We start from the raw sequence: 23,440 nt of genomic DNA on the forward strand, positions 1-23,440 counted from the left end.
GAGAAGGCGAGATCATCAATGGTTGCGTGGTGAGCAGCAGGCTGTTCGGAAATTGCATATGAAGCATCAAGTTTCAATTGAGAGGTTTAGGATTCTTCGGAAGGGAAACTCAGATAGCGAGTATGAGATGTTGGATTCGAGGCTCAATCCTCACCTATTTATAGGGATAGTAAACGCTTCAGTTGTTGATAGTAAAGAAAAGGAGACGGGGAGACTGGGAAGATAAAGAGTTAAATGGAAAAGAAAGTGAGTGCAATGTTTCATATGGTGACGGTGTAGCGTCGTAGGGGAGATTAAATCTTACCTAATCGATTCATAGTCTAAACAACGATTAATTAAAAGATCCAACAAATAATCAAGAATTTTATCATTTCGTGTTTGCCGATGAGAATAAATTATTAAGATTTGTGGATCCGTAAATAAAGGAAGTGATGATGTGAACTTAGGAGAGAGAAAAAACTTTTCTATTATAATATAGAGATTCTCGTCACCTCTGATCTTTGGGTGGTTCATTAACGGGGTACAACTTGTCTCCATTTTACATAACTCTTTTTAGGTTGTAATAACCTTTTATTACCTTGTAACATCCGCTTCGTTTTCGTAATTTTTTGTTCAAATGCCTTTTAATGTAATCACATAGAATATGTTAATCATATATAGTCATAAAATATAGAATGCGGAATGAAAAACCCAAAGATTCTTGGAAAAATTGCCAAAACAGAACAAAAAAACAACATAGTTGTCCCTATGGTATAAAACCATCACTAAGTTGTCCCTATAGTATAATATTTTTCATAATCCCAAAACTAACTTTTCCTTAATCAAATTAAACATAAATTAAAACCATTTTTAAAAATTTTAATGGAAAAAGATAAAAAAAAAATAAGGTAATTCCATAATGTTTTAGGAAGGAAAAAAATGTAAAAATATATATTTTTTTTTAAAAGAACACACGACACATATAAAAATACCCCCTAACCCAATTGCATTTGGTTTCTAAAATCCTCCAAAACTGTTCTTTTTAAATCCTCTAAGGTAGAACTTGATTCCAATAACAGTAGCCTATCCCCTTTATCATCAGCCGAAAATACACATCCCGTGCTTGCACTAAATTCTCAAACACCACATATTGTATAGATAGGCATTATAGAACAAGAGCTTGTGAAAATTACAAGACAAACTATGGAAAAATCATAGATTGATGAAAAAGAAAAGCCAAAATCGTTTTTTTTTATATTTTGACAAAGAAAATCGACCAGGACACGTTTTAGGAAAATAGAATATCTTTAGAATATTTTCTTAACCGAAAATTCCTTAATTTTCGAAAAAAACTGGTTTTTATCCGTAGAAGACATTTTCTACATTATTTAGAACCATGACAAAAATTCTGAATACAATTTCTGCTTTTTGTAGACGTTCGTGTTAAGTTTAGATTTCGCATACCCGAAATTTTAGAATACTTCATAAAAGTAGAAACTGCATTCAAAAGAAAAGTAGCGATCTTTACAATTAGTAGAATTCGCATTCCCCATATTTAGAATTTTAATAATTTTTAGATTGTTTCTTCTAAGAAAAGTAGATGGACTTGTTTATTCTGGAATTCGTTTTCTACTAACCCATTTTCCGTAGAAGACGAATTCTACTTTTAGTGGAACGTAATTTTAAAATTTTATTTATCAAGTTTTTTAACCAAAAAAAAAAATGTGTTTGTGTATATAGGTGTTTTATTAATTGTTTATATTTTTAATATTTTTTTGGATTCATAAAACTATTTATTTCATTAAATTTCAGAAATGGAAAGGATAAAAGGGAGAATAAATGGACAAATATGGTTTTATACTATAGGGACAACTATGTTGTTTTTATGTTCCGTTTTGGCAATTTTTCCAAGATTCTTTTTATCAACGATTTTCTCGTGTAAAGTAACAGTTATACGGTTATTAAGGGTTTGATTATTTTGCTACTCGAGAACAATTATTTATTTTCGACCACTGAGTACAATTATATAGATATCTTCCTCGTACAACGTATGATTAGAATTTAGACCAGTAAAGTCGATATACGGAGAGAAGAGACGAATCACGTGCCGATTACGTTTGGTGTCTGTCGAGCATTGACTGTATTACCTAGGAAGTGAGGTCATGTGAGAAACGACTTTTTACCGGTCACCAACGGCACGCGTAGCTCTCACGCTTGGTAACCCATTTCTCTCTCGTAGACAGTCCAAATTAATTAAAAAATATATTTAATTAGTTTTAAACACGCGTGATGTGTACGTTCAGCAGCTGCCCAAAGTAAACCGAAACAAAAATGAAAGAACCGATTTGGAAATTCAGAATTTAAATTGGTAATATCCTCCTATATCTACTCCTTTCATTGAAGTATAAGAGGAGGGGTGTTAGCGAAACGTATTGTTTGAAAAAGGAAATGATTAAATGTAGCATTGTTAACCGGATTTCCGGTTAAATAGAACCGGGATATTTGGAACCGTGGGAGCTGAGAATAAGGAAAGAAAAGGAAAAGACCCAAACTTTGAGAAACAAAAACAATCAAGAAAGCTTCCTTTCCTCCTCGCGTGAAGAAAGAGAGAGAGACATTCCTTTTGTTCCCAGATCGCGAGAAGGAAGATATATGACAACTGGGTTTCTCTGTTCTCAGCCCTAGTTTCCCAGAAAAATGGGATCTTTCCTTATTTCATTCGGATTTGCGCTGATTCTGGTGTGTTAAAAGTTTCTTTCTTGGAAAAGAGAGAGAGAGGGTAAAGTTGAGATTATCATCCTAGTTAGGGCTTAGGAGGCATCGATGGAGCATCTTGTGGGAAAAAAGTTTCGGCTGGGAAGGAAAATTGGAAGCGGTTCTTTTGGAGAGATCCATCTCGGTTCGTCCTTTTTTTTTACCCTCATTTGAGATTTTCTCGAACCTCCTTGCTAACATTATTGGTGGTGTTTCTTTTAGGTACTCATATTCAAACCAACGAAGAAGTCGCCATCAAGCTTGTGAGTTCTTGTTTTTGGTGTGTGTGTGTTGTTAGGCATCATGTGAATGTTTAAACTGAAGATAGAGACAATGTCTCTCTTGTTTACTATATAAAGTACATTGGCTAGAGCTTTAAAAACATTTACCAAGTTACTTGAATTAAATCAACTTTGAAGATAGTGTGGTACTACTATAAGTCTAATCTTGTTCTTGTCTTTGTAATTTTCTTGCAGGAAAATGCAAAGACAAAACATCCACAGCTGCTCTACGAATCCAAGTTATACAAACTTCTACAGGGAGGAAGTAAACATTTCGTCTCTGATAAAACCATCTCTGTTTTTTATTCTCTCATACACATGTCGTTAGTTACTGATGAACCTTCTTTAATTATGGCAGCTGGTGTTCCAAATATCAAGTGGTTTGGTGTTGAAAGTGACTACAATGTGCTGGTCATGGATTTACTTGGCCCTAGTCTTGAAGACTTGTTCAATTTCTGTAGCAGGAAACTTTCTCTCAAGTCCGTTCTCATGCTTGCTGATCAAATGGTACCATCTCTCTCTCTCTCTCTCTCTCTCTCTCTCCTCTTTATTCCTTTAGAGACTTGTTTAGTGATTGATTCTCTTATATTCAGATAAACCGTGTTGAGTATTTCCACTCTAAATCTTTCCTTCACCGAGATCTCAAGCCAGACAATTTCCTCATGGGGCTAGGAAGACGCGCAAACCAGGTTTCCTTTCACATACATATATGCTTTGATTTTGTTCTCATTTCACTTTTTGAATGTTATTATCTCGGGAAGTGACTCTTTATTTCAACTTTATGTCTAAAGGTATACATCATCGACTTTGGTCTTGCTAAGAAGTACAGGGATAACACTACTCATCAGCACATTCCTTACAGGTGACATATGATTGGATTGTAATCTTTCTTCTTCCTACTGCACAATTCTCTAACCTCTGCTTCCGTTTTCTAACTTTTAGAGAAAATAAGAATCTCACTGGAACTGCAAGATATGCTAGTATGAATACTCACTTGGGAATTGGTAAGCTTCACAAAAACAACCTGCTGTAGATATATACTTCATGTTCCTTATATTTACCTTTTTGTTTCCTATCATACAGAACAAAGCCGAAGGGATGATCTCGAATCTCTTGGTTACATTCTCATGTATTTCCTTAAAGGAAGGTGTGTCTAATTCCCCACCTACATGCCTCCTTGTTACACATTGTTCTTCACATTCCTTAATAGAATGTATTTGCTGTTTAGTCTTCCATGGCAAGGACTTAAAGCTGGAACCAAGAAACAAAAGTACGAGAGAATCAGCGAAAAGAAAGTCTCTACTTCCATTGAGGTAAAACTTCATTCACATTCCTTTTATTTCAAACTTTTTATCAACAGTTTGCTCATCTTTCTCCAGTCTTTATGCCGTGGCTACCCATCAGAGTTTGCTTCTTACTTCCATTACTGCCGCTCGCTTCGGTTTGATGACAAACCGGATTACGGTTATCTCAAAAGAATATTCAGAGATCTCTTTATCCGTGAAGGTTTTTGAAGCTCTCTTTCTTTCCCTCTTCTTCCCAAATCCACACTTTCTTACATACTTTCTTTACCGCAGGGTTTCAGTTCGATTATGTCTTTGACTGGACCATACTGAAGTACCAACAGTCACAACTGACAGCTCCTCCAACCCGTGGCCTCGGAACTCCTGCAGCTGGAACAAGTGCGGCTTTGCCTCCAGGATTGACCACCATGGATAGATACGCAGGTGTGAACTTCAGTTTGAGTGTTTGAAGCCTTATAAAACTTGGAAAGTTGTAAAGCTTTTGTTTGATTGTTTCTGTCGTTTACTCGAAGGGGAGGAAGAAGGAGGAAGGCCACCGATGGATTCATCAAGAAGGAGAACGTCTGGTGCTCTTGACAACTCTGGCAACTTGAGAGCCCCAATGGTATGAAAACAATTGCTCTTTTTTTTCTCTAGATCCCTAAAGCTTAAGAGTTTTAGCAGTCTAATAGCTCTTCACTGATCCAAGTTGTAAAACATTTTCTTAACATTTGGAATGTCAAGTTACTGAGAGAACCACATAATATGGCTTAATTTTTGAAAAAAAAAAACATTTTTATTGGAAAATTGACATTTTAGGGTCTAGAAAATGTTGATTTCTTTTTAACAAAAAAAAAAATCTACTTAATGTAGCATATTTTAAAAACTTCAAAATTTGTCAGCATTCCAAATCAAATTCCGGTTTAGTATTCATCTGAATTGGTTTATTTCAGCTAATTAACCAAATCGATTACCTGTTTTCAAATGAGAAAATCAATAAAAAATTAATAAACCACAAACTACTTTTTTTTCTTTAGCACCAAACCACAAACTACCTTATAAGATCTCATTTTTAGGGTTGGTGTAAATGACGTTTCTGTAAGTGGGGACTTCAAAAATTTGTATAAAACTGATTTGTTCTTTTTCATATTTGATGTATTATTTTTATTTTTTGGATGAGATTTTGTTTTTTGTAAATTATCATATTCTTGTGTGAAAATAAATAGGGACTCCTTACTTTTGAAGACCAGTAAATAATTTAATTTTTCATTATATATTAATAGATGCATAGCTCGTCGGTGTTCGCGCAATCAGCAGGATCATCAAGGAGATTAACATCGGAGGAGCTACAGAGGTCCCGTACGGGCAGCGGATTAAGAAACACACCGGTGGTTACAACGTCGGAAGGGAAGAGGTCTTCTTCCACCAGAAAACATTACGATTCTGCCATCAAAGGCATCGAGACTCTTCAAGTCTCCAGCGAAAGGTTTCACCACCATTGATGATGATCCATCTGTTAGAGAAAAACATGTCGTGTTTATTTGTTCAGAACTCAGAAGTTATTATTTATATGTAGTTTTCGGCTCTATATTGGAGAAACTAGAAAATTTGTTACATTTTTTTGTTTCTTTATAATTTTGATTTTGATCTTTTCTAAATTCATTTTGTTGGGATTTGTTTTGTTTTACTACGAAGGAGATTTGAAACCATCGTATATTCGAGTTATAGCTTTTAGCGATTTGAAAATGTACTTTCAGCATATATTATTTGTTTTTGTCTAGCTGAAATTTCCATCAAAAAGAGTAAAAGACCATTAACTTCGAGAACTAATTAATCAAGCAACTTATATTCTCTATATTTATATTGTTTGTTGGACAATTCTCTCTGATAATCATTTTTAAGTTTTTGTCGTAAAATAGTTTTCAAAAAAAAAATCAAAATAGTTATTTTTATTTTGAATTTTTTAATATTTATTTTTTATTTTTTAAAATTTGAAACTCTATCTTCAAAACTCTAAACCCCTTTAACTCTAAACTTTAATTCTATATTAGTTAACCCTAATGTATAAATGTATTTTCATCCTTTAATAAAAGAATTTTTTTAGTTAATTTACTATCCGAAGATATTTTAGTGAAAATAAATTAAAAAGTTATCCAGAAAATTTCTCTTGTTCAAGCCTTCTCAAAAAAAAAAAAAATTCTCTTGTTTCTGTTATAAAGATACTTGAATAACAATTGCAATATATGCTAAAGTTGACTATGTATTAAATCTATGTATAACTTATCAACTGGGATAAACATCTAATCAATTTTTAATTGGAAAAATTGACTTTTAATTTTTGAACTTTCAAAAATAAACAAGAAAAACCCTGAACTCTGAAACACGCCATTTAAAACATGAACTTCTAGTCAAACACGAATAAATCGTGAACTTTCTTTGACCAAGCCTTTTTAATAGCAATACTAATCTCCCGTTAATTTTTGTTTAACATACGTTTAGCCAATAAACGACGTCGTTTTGTCGAAAAGAAAAAACCCTAATCTAAACCCGAAAATCCTCAATTCACCTCTCTCAAATCCCTAGTTTCTCACCTTTCATCTCTTTCTCTAACATCTCTCTAACTCATCTCTTTCATCATCTCTCTCTTTCTCTAGCAAGATGAACCGCGGATTTCCTTTGAACTGTGGCTGTGGAGGAAGGATTACGAAGTTCACATCAAGCACCCAAGACAATCCCAAACGTCCTTTCTTTCGTTGTGAAACCAGAGGAGAGGTAAGCGAATTTTGTTTGTATTGATAGCATTATGTGTAATGTGACCTTGATTTTCATCATTTTAAGGATCACTTGTTCAAATGAGTGGAAGAAGTGATGCTTGAAGAGCTTGAAGATGCATTGCCTAAAGTTGAAGTCCATGAGACTGAGATTGCTAAAATGAAGTCCGAGATTAAAGACTTGATGGAAGTTGTTATGAACAACAAAATCGAAATCCAGAAGAAAAAAGTTGTTATCAAATATCTTGTGGTGTATGCTTGTGTCATTAGTGTAGCATTTGGTGCATATGTGCTCTATTAATGTGTCTTATGAAGTATGTTATGGTTTGTGTTGTATTATGCTTATCTATTCTCTTTTGAAAACATGAATGTTAAATGACTTTGTCTTTGAATGGTATGTATGATATTATGGCTTTTGGAAAGTGATTGAGTTTGTGTTGTTATGTTTAAGAAGCAAAAGAATGTAAGAGACTATGAGTTTCGGTTTGTGTTGTTATGTATTCGAGTGAAGTTACAGTCAGACATGTTTAAGAAGCAAAAGAATGTAAGAGACTATGCTTGAAACTTGAACTTTACTTGTCTAGAGACCTTCGGAAAGACCTGTAACAAATTAGATAATACAAAGACAAATGATCAAGAGCCATTACCATAACACAAAGCATCCAAAACACCATAACACAAAAAAAAATACAAAACATCCAAGAGTCATTATCATAACACACATAATCCAAAACACAATAACACAAAGAGAAGGACAAAGCATCCAAGCGTTCAAAAGCAACATTTGAAACATAACACATAAAACAGAATGGGACTTCCTTGATCACAAACAGCTCATCATACTTGTCATCCTTGAGGCATCTCTTGTGATTGGTCTTGAGACATCCCTTGTGATGGTGATAGTTCCACCTAAACAAAAGAACAATTAAGTCTTCGCTTTTTTTATGTAAAGTCATAGCTTGATATGTAAATGTACCTGAGGATAAAGTCTTGGGCGTCCTCTTGGCCTTTTAGGTGGTGGCTCCACAGTTGCATTTGAGCATGTACCTTTGTTGTGGCCTTCTTCAAAACAATTAGAACATGTCATCACACGCCTTTCTGGAGATAATTTTGTTGATGAAGAAACTTCATTTTGACCTTTCTTTCTCTCATAGTTGCTTGGTCGACCACAGTTCCCTATTCTATGGGGGTGGTGGTAAGACCGGTAATCTATTCAGCTGAGGCCACAACTTCATGCCTTGTACAGGTCTAATACCACAAGAGTATGTTAAACCCCACATGTTAGCAACGTAGTAGTTTGAAACAAAGTCACCGAATGTCAATCTCTTCTCCATGATAACACATGAGGCATGGATACACAGTATGCCTGTCAATTGCCACTTTATATAACCGCAAGTTCTAGCCCCCATATCCACAGAATACGTAGTACCACCATCATCTATCTCATTATAGTCTCCACAAGCAATATACCTTTTGCAATCCTTAGACTTCTCTTTAGTAGCTTCTATTTCCTTATGCGCTCTCTTAGTGAATCTTGTCCTCAACCGTGAAGCTACAATAGCTCTTTTGGCATTACGGACCATGCACTGTCTCCTTATATCTTCTAACAACTCAAGCAAAGGTTTCTTTCTAGCTTCTTTAATGGTCTTATTGAAAGATTCACTAAGGTTGTTGAAGTTGTCATTAAAACATGAGCCTAATCTAAAGTAAGCCCTAGACCATGCTACAGGGTTTGTCCTAAGTAGAGACTCATGCGCACCTGGACTATAAAGCCGAAGCTCTTTCAGATTCTCTTTGTAATCTCCTTCGGTGTAGCTACGTGCTATTTTCCAAAACAGAATCTCTAGTCGAGGATCTTTGCTGTCTCTCTTCCAGTTCACCAAAATGTGTCTTGCACACATTCGGTGTTCAGCCTCTGAAAGCTCTTCTTTGACAGCATTCACCAGTCCCTGTAGAAACAAATACACAATCTTTGTTAGTTTATTGAAGATCAAACAATATAGAAATCACTCAATTAGTTCATACCTTTTGCTTGTCCGAGATTATGGTGATCCTCCCACCATTTTCCAGTCCCAAATCAGCTTTGAGAAGCTTCACAAACCATTTTCAATTGATATTATTCTCAATCTCGACCACATCCCATGCGATTGGAACAATTCTATTGTCTCCATCTCTTCCCACAGCAGCTAATAGATGACCTTTGATATCTCACTTCAAAAAGGCACCATCTAACCCAATGATAGCCCTACAACTCTCTATCCAAATTTCTCTTTGCGCTGTAAAACAAATATACATGCGATCGAACCTTTGCTTGCTTGTTGGGGTTGCTCCTGGAAAAGTCTCAATCACCACCGTAGAATATGCTTTGTTCTCACAACCTATGCCTGATAATCCCATATGCGAGAGAAGTGTGTTTCATGGCTAGCTTTTCTTTCCCGGTACAGCTTTGACTTTGCTTTTGCACACTGTTCTTCGGTGACAATCAAATTGAACTTTCCCTTTATCTCATCAGCCATCTCTTTCTTGGTGAACTTCGGGTTAATCCTTAATCTCTCTTCAAAGATTGAAGCAATTGAAGACCTCTTTAGCATCTTTGAATAGCCTGATCTCAAACATATATGCTCATTGATGTAGACTTTAATCTGCATTTTGTGCTTCATCCTCTCATAAGAACAATACACTCTCCATGGAAACTTTGTCTCTTTGTCTGAACATTTTGCACCAAGCTGTTTTGCTGAAGACTTGTACAGCTTAATATCATACCTAGTCCGTAGAGAGTACCTTAGCAATGCGACCTAGAAATCAGTAGCACAGTTGAACGTCTTTCCCAGGTATAAGAACTCTTCACTGTCGACTGTGTTGGCACGCGTCTCCTTACGAATCACAGCTTCTTCGTCGTCATCAGATGATAACGGATCGGGAATGATATCTTCGTCCCAAATGTCGTCGCCGCTGTCTGCATCACTTGCTTCCTCTGGTTCTCTAGCAACATCTCCAAAGTGAACTCCTAAATCTGCACAATCTTCTTCATCAACTCTGATTCATTGGCCTCGTCTTCCTCTTCTAACTGATCTTCATCATCATCGACAATAGGCTCACAATCATCTTCTCCATTTCCTCCATTGTTTCCTCCATTATTTCCTCCATTGTCGATAGTATCAACTACAGTCACTTCAGCTGGAACCTCTTTCTCTCTGACGGCTTCAATAGCCTCATCTCTGATATTTTCGTCTCTGACATTTTCGGATCTCTCACCTTCGACTCTACTCGACCCTTCCTCTAATATGCAACCGCATCGTCGAAAATGAAAATTTTCTCTCCTCTTCGGATCCTTGGTCAATGTTTCAGAGAAAAAGATGAAGGGTGAGAAACTAGGGATTTGAGACAGGTGAATTGGGGATTTTCGGGTTTAGATTAGGGGTTTTTCTTTTCGGCAAAACGACGTCGTTTATTGACTAAACGTCTGTTGAACGAAACTTAACGGGAGATTAGTATTGCTATTAAAAAGGCTTGGTCAAAGAAAGTTCACGATTTATTCGTGTTTGACTAAGAATTCATGTTTTAAATGGCGCGTTTCGGAGTTCATGGTTTTTTTGGCTTATTTTCGAATATTCAGGAATTAAAAGTCAATTTTTCCATTTTTAATTAATCTGAAGTTTTAATGCCTTTTAACTGTTCATGTGTGTAAGAGATGAGACTTTTAGTGATTGTATTAATTGAAGACAAATAACAAGACCATTGATAAAGAAGGTGGGTAAATCAAAATAAAAAAAAACGAATATATAGGGTGCAAAATGCAATAAGCTTAGAATTAAAAGATTCTATCCGGCCCCCATTGGCCATAACCTCACGCCTTCGTCCTTCCTTTATTCTTTCCTCCTCTCACAAGAGCTTACTCCGTCCTCGAACCCGAATCTCCTAGACTCCTCCTGATCCGAGAAATCATCCCAGAGATCTGATAGCTCATACTCGGAGGATCTGTAATCGGTGAGAATCTACGAAGGTTCTTCCGCTTCGAGAAAAATCAGTAAGTCTTCTTTCTTCCCTTTGATCGTAATACCGTAAGATCTGCGCTCGATCTCCCTAGATTCATTGTTTTGAGCGCGCGATTCGCTTGTTAGACTTATGGATATAACAAATTGAAACAGTTTTATAGAAATGCATTAGTGATTCCGTGGAACTTAGCCGTTGAAGTTACTCTGTTAACTGTAGGAAATGGCAGACAACAATCCACCACCCGAAGAGAACCAAATCGTCGAATCCTCCTCCACCTCACTCGAAACCATAGTCCGACGCTTCCAAGAGTCAATGTCAGACTCAAAAACCCACAAGTTCTGGGAGACTCAGCCCGTGGGCCAGTTCAAAGACATCGGCGACACAAGCCTACCGGAAGGCCCAATCGAGCCCGCTACACCCTTATCCGAGGTCAAGCAAGAGCCCTACAACCTCCCTTCCGTCTACGAATGGACCACCTGCGACATGGCCTCCGACGACATCTGCTCCGAGGTCTACAACCTCCTCAGGAACAACTACGTCGAAGACGACGAGAACATGTTCAGGTTCAACTACTCCAAGGAGTTTCTCAGGTGGGCCTTGCGTCCCCCTGGCTATTACCAGAGCTGGCATATTGGAGTACGTGCCAAGACTAACAAGAAGCTTGTGGCTTTCATTAGCGGCGTCCCCGCGAGGATCAGGGTGCGTGACGAGGTTGTTAAGATGGCTGAGATCAATTTCTTGTGCGTTCACAAGAAGCTTAGGTCTAAGAGGCTTGCGCCTGTTATGATCAAGGAGGTGACGAGAAGGGTGCACTTGGAGAATATCTGGCAGGCTGCTTATACTGCAGGTGTTGTGCTTCCTACGCCGATCACCACGTGTCAGTACTGGCACAGGTCGCTCAACCCGAAGAAGCTGATCGATGTTGGGTTTTCGAGACTTGGTGCGAGGATGACGATGAGCAGAACCATTAAACTCTACAAGTTACCTGAGGCGCCCGTCACTCCTGGGTTCAGGAAAATGGAACTGCTTGATGTCCCTGCTGTCACGCGGTTGCTGAGGAACTACCTTAGCCAGTTTGGAGTGGCGACTGACTTTGATGAGAACGATGTTGAGCATTGGTTACTCCCGAGGGAAGATGTTGTGGACAGTTACTTGGTTGAAAGCCCTGAGACTCATGATGTTACTGATTTCTGCAGCTTCTACACCCTCCCGTCGACCATCCTCGGTAACCCGAACTACACGACGCTGAAAGCTGCTTATTCCTACTACAATGTTGCCACACAGACGTCGTTCCTCCAGCTGATGAATGATGCGCTGATCGTGTCTAAGCACAAGGGGTTTGACGTGTTCAACGCCCTGGATGTGATGCACAACGAGAGCTTCTTGAAAGAGTTGAAGTTTGGTCCGGGAGATGGTCAGCTTCACTACTATCTCTATAATTACCGTTTGAGAAGCGCGTTGAAGCCCTCGGAACTTGGGCTTGTTCTCTTATAAGCTCCTCGATAACTTGCGTTTGGTGTTATTAAACTTAAGTTTGGTTTTTCGTTTTTGTTCTTCTTTTGTCTGAACTATTTATCTCTTGGGATTACTGAAACTGCGGTTGAATTCTTTTGGCAATGCGAATTGGAGTTTTCCAGAAGTCTGATTAGTGTTACTTGTGTAGTAGCTGTGTGCATTTCACTTGTGTGACAGATAAAAAAAGAGACTTGGCACTGACAGTAAAGTCAACGTAGATATACCTCTATATCTCGTGATTATCACTGGACAGTGTGACTAGATAATTGTAGACTATGTTAAGATTTTAATGCTCGTGGCAGTGTATGTGAACTGAAACTCGTGAGTTACATTTAAGAGAAGTCTAACAATTCTTAAGAAACTCACATTAAGCGCAAGTAATCTCCGAGACAATGAACATTTTATGCCATCTTTGTTTAGGATTGTCTTTTGAGTAGATATGTTGTTGATGTGAACTCTATGTTTCTTCTTTGTTTGGCATGACTGTCGTGGCTTGTAACTGAATCACATCTTCAAGTACGTTGTTGAAGTGAAAATTATGTTTCTTCTTTTTGTTTATTTTTCATGACTATCGTGGCTTGTCAGAGTCTCACATGTCTTAGTGAAGATATTAATATTGAATGGATGGATTACAGCTCGAATATCTGTAACATTTGAACTAAAAGCTCAAAAAAACATTTAAAAACAAACAGAGAAGAGAAGTGAGATTTAACTCGATTCATGCTTTCAAACACAAGGCCCGTTCGTACAGCCCATAAGTAACGGACGCAAAACCATACACGACGTTGTTGTACTTTGAATTGTGATAGCCAATCAAAAACTTAAACGTGTCTTTGGTAAACGAAGAACGTTCTACTCTTCATTACTTAACACCAATCAAAGAATTACACGTGGAGGAAAGAGTCAGGTCATAAGCAGCGGTTCTAATTCTATCCTCCTTCCTTATCGTCCTCTCGTCTTCAACGCTGAAACATTTATTGATTACAAAACAAAAAAAAGAAAATATTTACCAAAGAAAAAAGCAAGGAACAATGGTCTGAGAGGTTTTCGTCTCCGCGCAGAAGATTTTTATTTATTTAAATTACGGTTTTTTTTCTGAGTAGAATTATACTACTATGGAGTGTGTTGGTGCTCGCAATCTCGCTGCAACGGCGGTCACAGATTTTCCGTCCTGGAGTTCTTCGCGTAAAAACTATCCCGTGGTTAATAGATACAGCTTTAGTAATCTCCGGTGCGGTTTGTGTAGAGTCAAAGCTAGCGGCGGCGGAGCAGGTTCCGGTATAGAGAGTTGCGTGGCGGTGAGAGAGGACTTCGCCGACAAGGAAGACTTCGTGAAGGCTGGTGGTTCGGAGATTCTATACGTTCAAATGCAGCAGAACAAAGACATGGATGAACAGTCTAAGCTTGTTGATAAGGTAAGTCAACGTTTTGCCGTTGACTTGTTTGCGAAGATAACGAACTATCCATCTCCTTTGATCTTACATTTGCTTCAGACAGTTCACGTCTGAGTTTTGAAGCTTTTGTCTTATTGATTGTGTGTGTGTGTGTGTGTTTTTTTTAATATAACAGTTACCTCCTATATCAACTGGTGAAGGTGGTGGTGCTTTGGACCTAGTGGTTATTGGGTGTGGTCCTGCTGGTTTAGCCTTGGCGGCTGAATCAGCTAAGTTAGGACTTAAAGTTGGACTGATTGGTCCTGACCTTCCTTTCACTAACAACTACGGTGTTTGGGAAGATGAGTTCAACGGTAATGATCTAGCAGTTACTATCTCCATGGTCATATTATAATAAAACTATTTTGTGTTTATTGTTTTACACTTTCCAGATCTTGGCTTGCAAAAATGTATTGAGCATGTTTGGAGAGATACCCTTGTGTATCTGGACGATGACAATCCTATTACCATTGGTCGTGCTTATGGAAGAGTTAGTCGACGTTTACTTCACGAGGAGTTCTTGAGGAGGTAATTAAAAAAATGCTCCCATTCTTCAGATCGAGAGAGACATTTCACTAGAGTTACTACTGTTCATCTCCTGACAATTGATTTTCTGATAGGTGTGTGGAGTCAGGTGTCTCGTATCTTAGCTCCAAAGTTGAGAGCATAACAGAAGCTCCTGATGGCCTTAGGCTTGTTTCCTGTGAACAAAACACCCTTGTTCCGTGCAGGTACTCTTTCTTAAGTTTAACAAAAACGTGCTTGGGTACAGTGTCAATGGTTCCGACATTCTAGACAAATGCAGGCTTGCCACTGTTGCTTCTGGAGCAGCTTCTGGGAAGCTCTTGCAATACGAAGTTGGAGGGCCTAGAGTCTGTGTCCAAACTGCTTACGGCTTGGAGGTTGAGGTATAGTAATCAAATTATGATATTCCAGAGTAATTAATACACATATTCCTGCAAGAAATTTTGTATTAATCTCAGTTTGAAAACTCTTTGTAGGTGGAAAAGAGTCCATATGATCCAGAGCAGATGGTGTTCATGGATTACAGAGATTATACAAACGAGAAAATCCGGAGCTTAGAAGCTGAATATCCAACGTTTCTCTACGCCATGCCTATGACAAAGACCAGAGTCTTCTTTGAGGTTCCTTCTCTCTTCTTCTGTTTTAATCATTTTTAGCACTAAAAGTCTATTGCTTATTATTATTAGCTGGAGTTTCTTTGCAGGAGACATGTCTTGCTTCAAAAGATGTCATGCCCTTTGATTTGCTTAAAAAGAAGCTCTTGTTGAGATTAGAGACACTCGGAATCCGAATACTAAAGACTTACGAAGAGGTAAACCTATACAAACAAAAGTAGAGCTTCCCTTGTTGAGCAACAATAAAAAAACTTCTTTGTTGGGATAAACTATACAGGAATGGTCTTATATCCCAGTAGGTGGTTCCTTGCCAAACACGGAACAAAAGAATCTCGCCTTTGGTGCTGCAGCTAGCATGGTTCATCCTGCAACAGGCTATTCAGTTGTGAGATCTTTGTCTGAAGCTCCAAAATACGCATCAGTCATCGCTAATATACTAAAACATGAGACCACTACTTCCTTCACCAGACACATCAACACCAATATTTCAAGACAAGGTGAGGCTCTATATAAACCACCATTGAGTTCACATCTTTCAGACAATTTATAAAAACTTGTGAGCTTGTTATTCTGTGCCAGCTTGGGATACTTTATGGCCACCAGAAAGGAAACGACAAAGAGCATTCTTTCTCTTTGGCCTTGCGCTCATAGTTCAACTCGACATCGAAGGCATTAGATGCTTCTTCCACACTTTCTTCCGCCTTCCAAAATGGTAAGCCATCGACTGATATTCTTGATTCAGTTAACAAACAATGTACGGAAAAATCAAGAAAGTGATGTTTTTGTTTTCTTTTGCTCAGGATGTGGAGAGGGTTTCTAGGATCAACATTAACATCAGGAGACCTCGTTCTGTTTGCTTTCTACATGTTCATCATTGCACCAAACAACTTGAGAAAAGGTCTCATCAATCATCTTATCTCTGATCCAACCGGAGCAACCATGATTAAAACCTATCTTAAAGTATGATTCTCTCCTCCACTCTTGGGTTTTTATATATATGAATAATCCATCGACGAATGGCATGTGGGTTACTAGGAAAATTTGTAACAAACGTTTATAGAATCTATTATTCACAAAGGTGCGTGCCTTAAAAGATTGAGAGAAGGATAGTCTTTGTGGATTTTAGAATTGCCATTTTATTTAAATACGATCCATTCTCGTTGTTACATTAGTGCAAATACTCGGTAATCTATATACACTCTCACTTCAATTTTTGTGTAAAAGTATAATCGGAAACACCGGGACTATTGCATAGTGAAATATTGCAAGTGGTGTGTCTGTGCCGTCTTAAATCATTTATTTATACACAATTTGCAACAAGTCACGAACTGAGACTCTGAGAGCAAGAATATAATCGGTAGCATCACATAACATAATCTTAATAACAAGCAATATACTCACCTCTTTATAAAACATTTCCTTAGATTTCAATCCCTCACCGTCTCTTTTGATTAGAAGAATCGTGAAAGGGCGTGACGGCGTGATTCGTGTATGATAGACCGCCCATCGGTTTATTTGTTACTATAATTTTTGTTTCCTTGAGCAACTAAAATAATTTCTATGAAAATTATAATTTAAAAATCATTTTAATATACTATATAACTTTTAAATTAAGAGAAAGGAGTGGCAAAAGACATAATAACAGTTGTCAGCTGAGTTTTGTTGTATAGTTTTAAGGATTATTTGTTTCAACTATCACGAGTCAATAAATACAAGACCAAACCAAATGGTCTTCTTGATCGAGAAAGAAGTTTCTTGGTGATGATGTCGAACGTGTTCGACGGAGCTCTTTCGGATTATTCGTCCATATCGGTCGCCGTTAAAGGATCCATCGGCGACACCGTTGGAGGAGCTGCTAGCCGTCGCGCTGTTCGTTGGGCCGTCGACAATCTCCTTCCCCATATTGATCGGTTAGTTCTAGTTCACGTCATGCCTACCGTCACCACTATTCCATCTCCTTGTAAGTTCATCTCGTTGACTTCATTTTCACATTCATTTCCACCGTAACTTTCAACGTAAATTTTTTGTTTTGTTTTGTTTGGTTGGAAGCTGGATCGAAGATTCCAGTGGAGGACTTGGAAGAGAGTGTTGTGTCCATGTACAAACAAGATTTGAGAAAAGAATTCGAAGAGGTCTTTGTGCCATTTAATAAGATCTGCGGATCAATCAAAGTGAGTTTCTCCAGAATATTCATACGAAGTTTTGAGCTTTTTAGTCTCATGAAATTTTTACTGGTTATTAGGTTGAGACTCTATTGCTGGAAAATGATGATCCTGCAAAGGCGCTTTTGAAGTACATATCAGACAGTGAGGTTGAGTGTTTAGTAATTGGCTCATGTTCTCCAAGTTTCCTCACAAGGTATTGTTTCCATAATGGAAAAACTTTTTTTTTGAATGACTAGAAGGTTATGGATAGGCCTGGCGTTCGGGTCTTCGGGTCGGGTTCGGGCCAGTTCTTTTCGGGTCCAGGTCTTTCGGGTCTTAAATATTTAGACCCAATAGGTACTTAGAAACTTTTGGTTCGGGTTCGGGTCGGTTCTTCTCGGGTCCGGGTCGGCTCGGGTCTATAATTAAAATACCCATAAAATATCCGTAATTTTTCGACTCTATATCGGATCAGGTCGGGTTCGGGTATTTAGGATCTGAAAAGAACATGACATATTCAATTCCATCAAATTTAGTTGATATTTGTCATATATATCTACAATTTTACAAAATAACTTAAAAGAAACTATTAATACTTAAAATAAAACATTTTTAAACTCTAAATTTTACATTTTAAAGCTTTATATTACTTAAAAAATGTTAAAAAAATAATAACAAATGTTGTTAACAAAAGATATTTCAACTGAATCATAAAATAATATATATAAAATAGAACACAAAAACATCATAGTTTTAGATATACATGTTTTTAAGTCGGGTATCGGTTCTTATCGGGTCGGGTCTATTCGGGTCGGTTCTTTTCGGGTTCGGATCTATTCGGGTCGGTTCCTTTCGGTTCTGGTTCCTTCGGGTAAAAAATATTTAGACCCAAAAGATACTTGTAAATTTTCGGTTCGGTTTCGGGTCGGGTATTTTTGGATCGGTTCCGGTTCGAGTCTTCGGGTCCAGGTTAAAATGCCCAGGCCTAGTTATGGACCCGAAAGCCCGTATAACCTATGACTGACTTCTCTCTGTGTTTTATAAAGATCGTCATTTTGTAAATTTTCGCACATATTAAAAAATGATTGAAATACATTTATGCTTTTATTAATTTCATCAGTTTAACCAATGATCTTTCATATTTGAGATAAATAAATTTATTTATTAAATCAATGCATTTTACAATTAATTTCAGCTGAAACTAAGTATAAGTTGCATTAAAATGGTAAAACATTACTTGCTATGTAACAAGAAAACAAAATGGTAAAAATTTTTTTTTTTTTAAACCAAATAGAGTATTAAACTTTTATTAAATGATCCAACAGTTTTGGGCAATAGATCAACTCCTCCTTGTTCATAATGAGAAATCTTTATTACCGTTTGTCTCGGTTTGTATATTTGCATGAACATCTCCTGTAATAAAGACGACGTTATGGCAGGAAAAAAGGACAAGAAATGCCATTAATGGTACTAGGGGAAGCTCCAGAGACATGTGAAGTATATGTTATTGCCAAAGATCGAGTACTGACCAAATCAACCAATCAGTTATCTCCAGGTATATATAATAATTTCACTTTTAGTGATATATAATGTAAATTTAAAATATGATAAATCTTGTTTCTGCAGTGAAACTTTCATCAGATTCATCATATAGTTTCCGTACACCCAAAAGAGCAGAAGCTCATACAGATCCATTCAACCGTACATGCTCGGATAAGACAGGCTTAGCTGCTTCATACATGTCACCATCACCAGCCAGGAATCAGATTCGAAGGCCCGTTTCTTTGCCGCCTAGTCATCAAGCCTCTCGAGTGTTTTCTCCTGCACAGGCTTCAACTGGTATCCGTTTGGGCCATGACGAACAAGTCCGCTCTATACTTGGACATAATATTGTTTCCACTAGTAACATGCAGTTGAATCCTGGAGCAAACATGAATACACCCAAGGTAAAGTACTAAAGCATTTGATATTTAGCTAATTCTACCAACTTTTTTCCGTTGGTTTATTTTATGTAAAATGTTATGATTTTGATCTCAAATTCCTGTAGTGGCAGTCAAATGTTATGTATGAGATAGCGCAGCTAAGGAAACAAGTACAAACCACTCTTTGCATGTACAAGCAAGCTCGTGAAGAGCTAGTTCATAAACAAACACAGGTTCACTAGTGTTATTGTACATAAAACTTGTGTTTTGTCTTTATTTGGATTATTAAGACTAAACCAAAACCACATTGGGGATCTCAGGTGCAGTCTCTTTCCTATGAATGTATCAAAGACACCAAAAGGGTCATATCAGCTCTGGAAAAGGAAGAAATGCTGAGAAAAGAGGCAGAAAAAGAGAAACAAAAGCATCTAAAAGCCGTGAAAGAGATCGAAGAAGCGAAATCAATGCTAGCAAAAGAGTTCTGCGATAGGAAACTAGCCGAACTAAATGCACTCCAGCAGGCCTTAAAGAAACAGCAAGTCATGGACCAGCTCTTATTGAGTGACAGTCGATACAGAAAGTACACGAAAGAAGAGATAGTTGCAGCTACAGATAACTTCTCTTTGAGTAAAATAATAGGCGAAGGAGGATACGGGAAAGTATACAAATGCAGCGTTGATCACACTCCAGTAGCACTTAAGGTTCGCAGACCTGACACAATCGAGAAGAAACAAGAATTCTTAAGAGAGGTAAAATCTACTAAGTAATGTTGTTAATAAATAAAAGTCCCAAGTCAGTAGTTGGATAACTAATTAACTAATACTACATCATGACCCGCACGACCGTGCGGGTTTTCTTTAATAGTAAAATATTTTAGAATATGCAATACAATATATCAATAAATTAATACAATTTTGTGTTATATATTATCTAATTTATAATAATATTTGTGTGGCGTATAATATTATTATTATAAAATTTATATTTTTTTATTTTTGTAACAAAATTTATTTTGAAAACATTATTATGTAACAATATTGATTTACATAATTTTTGTTTTATTCTAAATTTGAAACATATGTGGAAACTAAATTAAGTTGAACTTACATAATAGAAAATTTGGTATATAGTTATTAATTAAACCAATTTAGTATAGATGTTTAAATAATAAACCGAATTGTTTTTTAACTTAAGAGAATACACAGACGTTAATAATAGTAGAGTAAAATTTTATATATACGATATGAATAAATATTAAATGTTTCATCTATGAAAAAAGGTGTAAATTAGTTTTATTACATAGTAAAAACATTTGAAGGTGAGACTTTTAAGTGGTCTAAATTAAAAAATCACATATGAAATAAATCATTTTTTTTTTGCTAAATAAATAAGAATTTTTATTTTTAAATTAGAAATAGAAATGAATATTTATTTTTAAAAACCCTTTAAAATACTTCTTAAATTTAATTTTGAAAATTAAATCAATTTAAAATTGTTATTATCATTAAAATATTATTAAAAGTATTTTATATAATTATTAATTTTTTTACAATCAAAATTAAACTAAAATTTAGTCTTTAATTCTACTTTTTGATAATTAAAATTTTAATCAACTAATTTTGAAAATATATTTTAAAAAGATTCTAAAAGATATTTGAAAGATTTTGTTAGACATTTCTTTAAGATATTTATTAGTATTTCAAATAAAAATAAAGATATTAAAATATATTAAAATTAAGTTATGTAAAATTTAATAATTTTTTCAAGGATGATCCAAATAAAAAATCACACATAAAATAAGTCATGACTTCTATTTTAATAGTATAGATGTATAACGGTTATGGTCCACTTATTCCACATTGATTTTTAGTTGGAACCCCACTATAAATTATAATTTAACAAATGTTGTAATAACAACATGAGTTTTTTTTTAACTCTCCAGTTATATACTTTGCAGATCTCTGTCTTAAGCCAGCTTAGACATCCTCATGTGGTTCTTCTCCTCGGTGCTTGTCCTGATAACGGTTGCCTTGTTTATGAGTACATGGACAACGGTAGCTTAGATGCTCACATCTCTCGCAAGAAAGGTAAACCATCTCTCCCATGGTTCATCAGATTCAAAATCATCTACGAAACTGCTTGTGGGTTAGCATTCCTCCACAACTCAAAACCAGAGCCCATCGTCCACCGTGATCTCAAACCAGGCAACATTCTCTTAGACAAAAACTTCGTTAGCAAAATAGGCGACGTTGGACTCGCCAAACTCATATCAGAGGAGGCACGAGAGAGTGTCACGGTTTATCGAAACTCGACTATCGCCGGTACACTCTACTACCTAGACCCTGAGTACCAAAGAACCGGCACATTCAGACCGAAATCAGATCTTTATGCTTTTGGAATCATAGTTCTTCAGCTTTTAACCGCTAGACATCCCAACGGTCTTCTTTTCTGTGCCGAGGACGCGGTGAAGAGAGGCTGTTTTGGTGATATGTTAGATGGATCAGTCAGAGAATGGCCCCTGGCTGAAGCTGAAGAACTAGCTCGTATAGCAATACAGTGTTCGCAGCTCAAATGCAGAGACAGACCGGATCTTGATACACAAGTCTTGCCTGCGCTCAAACGGATTCTTGAATCTGCTAAGAGTAAACTCAAGACTGAACAAGCTAAAGCACGACCACCAAGTCATTATTACTGTCCAATTCTTAAGGTAAACAAATAGTGGACTCTCTTTCACAACAAACCAATGTTCAATAAATCACTAGGAGGTGGTTGGACCCTTATATAAGATTATTATTTAGGCGGACTTCTATATCGATTTTCCGAAAGCTGACTATTTTTTTATTTTGAAAATTTTTTTTTTATTCAGATCCAATTTGCCAACTAGGCGAACTCATAAACCAATTTTTTAGAACACTTGAACAAACACAATACTTAATGGTTCGGGTTTTTTAACACAATGTTTTTGATTGCAGGAAATAATGGAAGATCCACAAATAGCAGCAGATGGATTCACGTACGAAGGAAAAGCGATAAAAGCTTGGATTCAGAACAATCAAAATGTGTCTCCCGTGACTAAAAATCGGCTCAGACATTGCGATCTCACACCTAACCATACTCTCAAATCGGCTATACAAGAGTGGCGATCTCGTTCAGGCTTAGACCTCTCCACTACTCTTGGCTCCTCTTGATCACATATATATATATATATATGCATTTAATAATCGAATTTGTATATAGTACTAAATACCCTGAACTTGTTTAAATCGGGTGTGGTGTATGATTCTCGTTCCATAAGGTTTATTTTCGGAAGAAGACAAGAGGAGCAAAGACTATTAAGAGAGCATAGGTTTTGTTTTATATATAAGATTTTATGTATTGCGTTTTGAGGTTTTATGCTGAATGTTGTAAATCTGTGGTGTCTTCATGAGACCTTCAGTACGATCGTTATGAGATCGTAACTCTTTTAGCATCATTTTTGTTATGGATCTTCGTTTTCATTATTGGAGTGGAATTTCAGTTGGATTGTGGACTGTTTTATTTGTTCGCTTTTGAGTGTGTGGGTTTAAGTTTAGAGATGTTTTGTGGTTTTGAACTTAACAAATTGGTGTGGTGAGCATAAATCAACGACGCGACCTCTAATAAGGTTTATTATTGGAAGAATACAATAGGTGAAGATAAGACGAATGAAGTGAAAGAGAGGGTCAACTTCTGATAAAGCTCATTGACAAGCAGGAGCCGGCCCTGTACCATGCTAAGTGATACATTTGTCTCGTGCCCCCAATTTTTTTGAAAAATATTACATACGAATAGATTTCCAAAAAAAAAAATTTAGACTCTAAAATTTGTAAAAAAATTTCTTTTACATAAACACAGCCACATGCCTCCAAAATCTCAGAACCGACCCTAAATCACAAACAGATTCGAAAGCGTATATCAAGCATGAACCATCGTGAGTCCACCGCGAAAACTCAGTTTATCAAAAGGCCATGGCAACATGGTTCTGTTTTAGATAATCTATTGTGATGTAAAGCTAATTTATTTTGAAAACATCTCTGGAGCAAGCAACTTTAGTTGTAAACAATTTTTTTTGTTGAATTAATTTAACATTCTAAAAAAAAAAAGAAGGAGAAAGTTCGCGTTCAGATGTCTCAATATGATGCAACACATTAACATCTACCCACTGCCTTATCAACCCACACACTTTGCAACCCACACACTTTGCA

The 23,440-nt window shown here is 36.6% G+C and overlaps 4 protein-coding genes across 6 annotated transcripts; all 4 read left to right on the top strand.

Annotated features, from left to right (window-relative positions):
- The first annotated feature begins 2,514 nt into the window (after positions 1–2,514).
- LOC106313341 (casein kinase I isoform delta-like) lies at positions 2,515–5,953 on the top strand. Of its 2 annotated transcripts, none has more exons than XM_013751137.1 (13): positions 2,515–2,878; positions 2,956–2,996; positions 3,210–3,279; positions 3,373–3,521; positions 3,608–3,703; positions 3,806–3,876; positions 3,957–4,018; positions 4,098–4,161; positions 4,243–4,327; positions 4,394–4,520; positions 4,592–4,741; positions 4,840–4,922; positions 5,581–5,953. In XM_013751137.1, exons 1-13 carry the CDS (start codon positions 2,803–2,805, stop codon positions 5,797–5,799), a joined length of 1,293 nt encoding a protein of 430 aa, XP_013606591.1. In that variant the 5' UTR covers positions 2,515–2,802; the 3' UTR covers positions 5,800–5,953. The 2 variants fall into 2 exon arrangements, with proteins under 2 accessions (XP_013606591.1, XP_013606590.1); XM_013751136.1 differs by having other exon boundaries at positions 2,517–2,878; positions 4,831–4,922.
- A 4,944-nt stretch (positions 5,954–10,897) lies between these two features.
- LOC106319104 (glycylpeptide N-tetradecanoyltransferase 1) lies at positions 10,898–12,703 on the top strand. Its single transcript, XM_013757339.1, has 2 exons — positions 10,898–11,095; positions 11,281–12,703. The coding sequence occupies exon 2, from the start codon at positions 11,284–11,286 to the stop codon at positions 12,556–12,558; it is 1,275 nt and encodes a 424-aa protein (XP_013612793.1). The 5' UTR covers positions 10,898–11,095; positions 11,281–11,283; the 3' UTR covers positions 12,559–12,703.
- Positions 12,704–13,537: 834 nt separating this feature from the next.
- Positions 13,538–16,317, top strand: LOC106313003 (lycopene epsilon cyclase, chloroplastic). The gene is made up of 10 exons (XM_013750718.1): positions 13,538–13,994; positions 14,149–14,326; positions 14,405–14,540; positions 14,633–14,743; positions 14,818–14,920; positions 15,014–15,157; positions 15,241–15,348; positions 15,429–15,648; positions 15,731–15,863; positions 15,952–16,317. Exons 1-10 carry the CDS (start codon positions 13,695–13,697, stop codon positions 16,115–16,117), a joined length of 1,599 nt encoding a protein of 532 aa, XP_013606172.1. The 5' UTR covers positions 13,538–13,694; the 3' UTR covers positions 16,118–16,317.
- A 202-nt stretch (positions 16,318–16,519) lies between these two features.
- On the top strand, positions 16,520–22,736 carry LOC106313830 (U-box domain-containing protein 34-like). Of its 2 annotated transcripts, none has more exons than XM_013751748.1 (9): positions 16,520–17,111; positions 17,201–17,322; positions 17,394–17,509; positions 18,735–18,850; positions 18,922–19,241; positions 19,343–19,450; positions 19,538–19,966; positions 21,175–21,924; positions 22,190–22,736. In XM_013751748.1, the coding sequence occupies exons 1-9, from the start codon at positions 16,913–16,915 to the stop codon at positions 22,403–22,405; spliced, it is 2,376 nt and encodes a 791-aa protein (XP_013607202.1). In that variant the 5' UTR covers positions 16,520–16,912; the 3' UTR covers positions 22,406–22,736. The 2 variants fall into 2 exon arrangements, with proteins under 2 accessions (XP_013607202.1, XP_013607203.1); XM_013751749.1 differs by having other exon boundaries at positions 19,349–19,450.
- The last annotated feature ends 704 nt before the right edge of the window (positions 22,737–23,440 follow it).

Source organism: Brassica oleracea, chromosome C9, assembly GCF_000695525.1.
Source record: "Brassica oleracea var. oleracea cultivar TO1000 chromosome C9, BOL, whole genome shotgun sequence".
NCBI lineage: Eukaryota > Viridiplantae > Streptophyta > Magnoliopsida > Brassicales > Brassicaceae > Brassica > Brassica oleracea.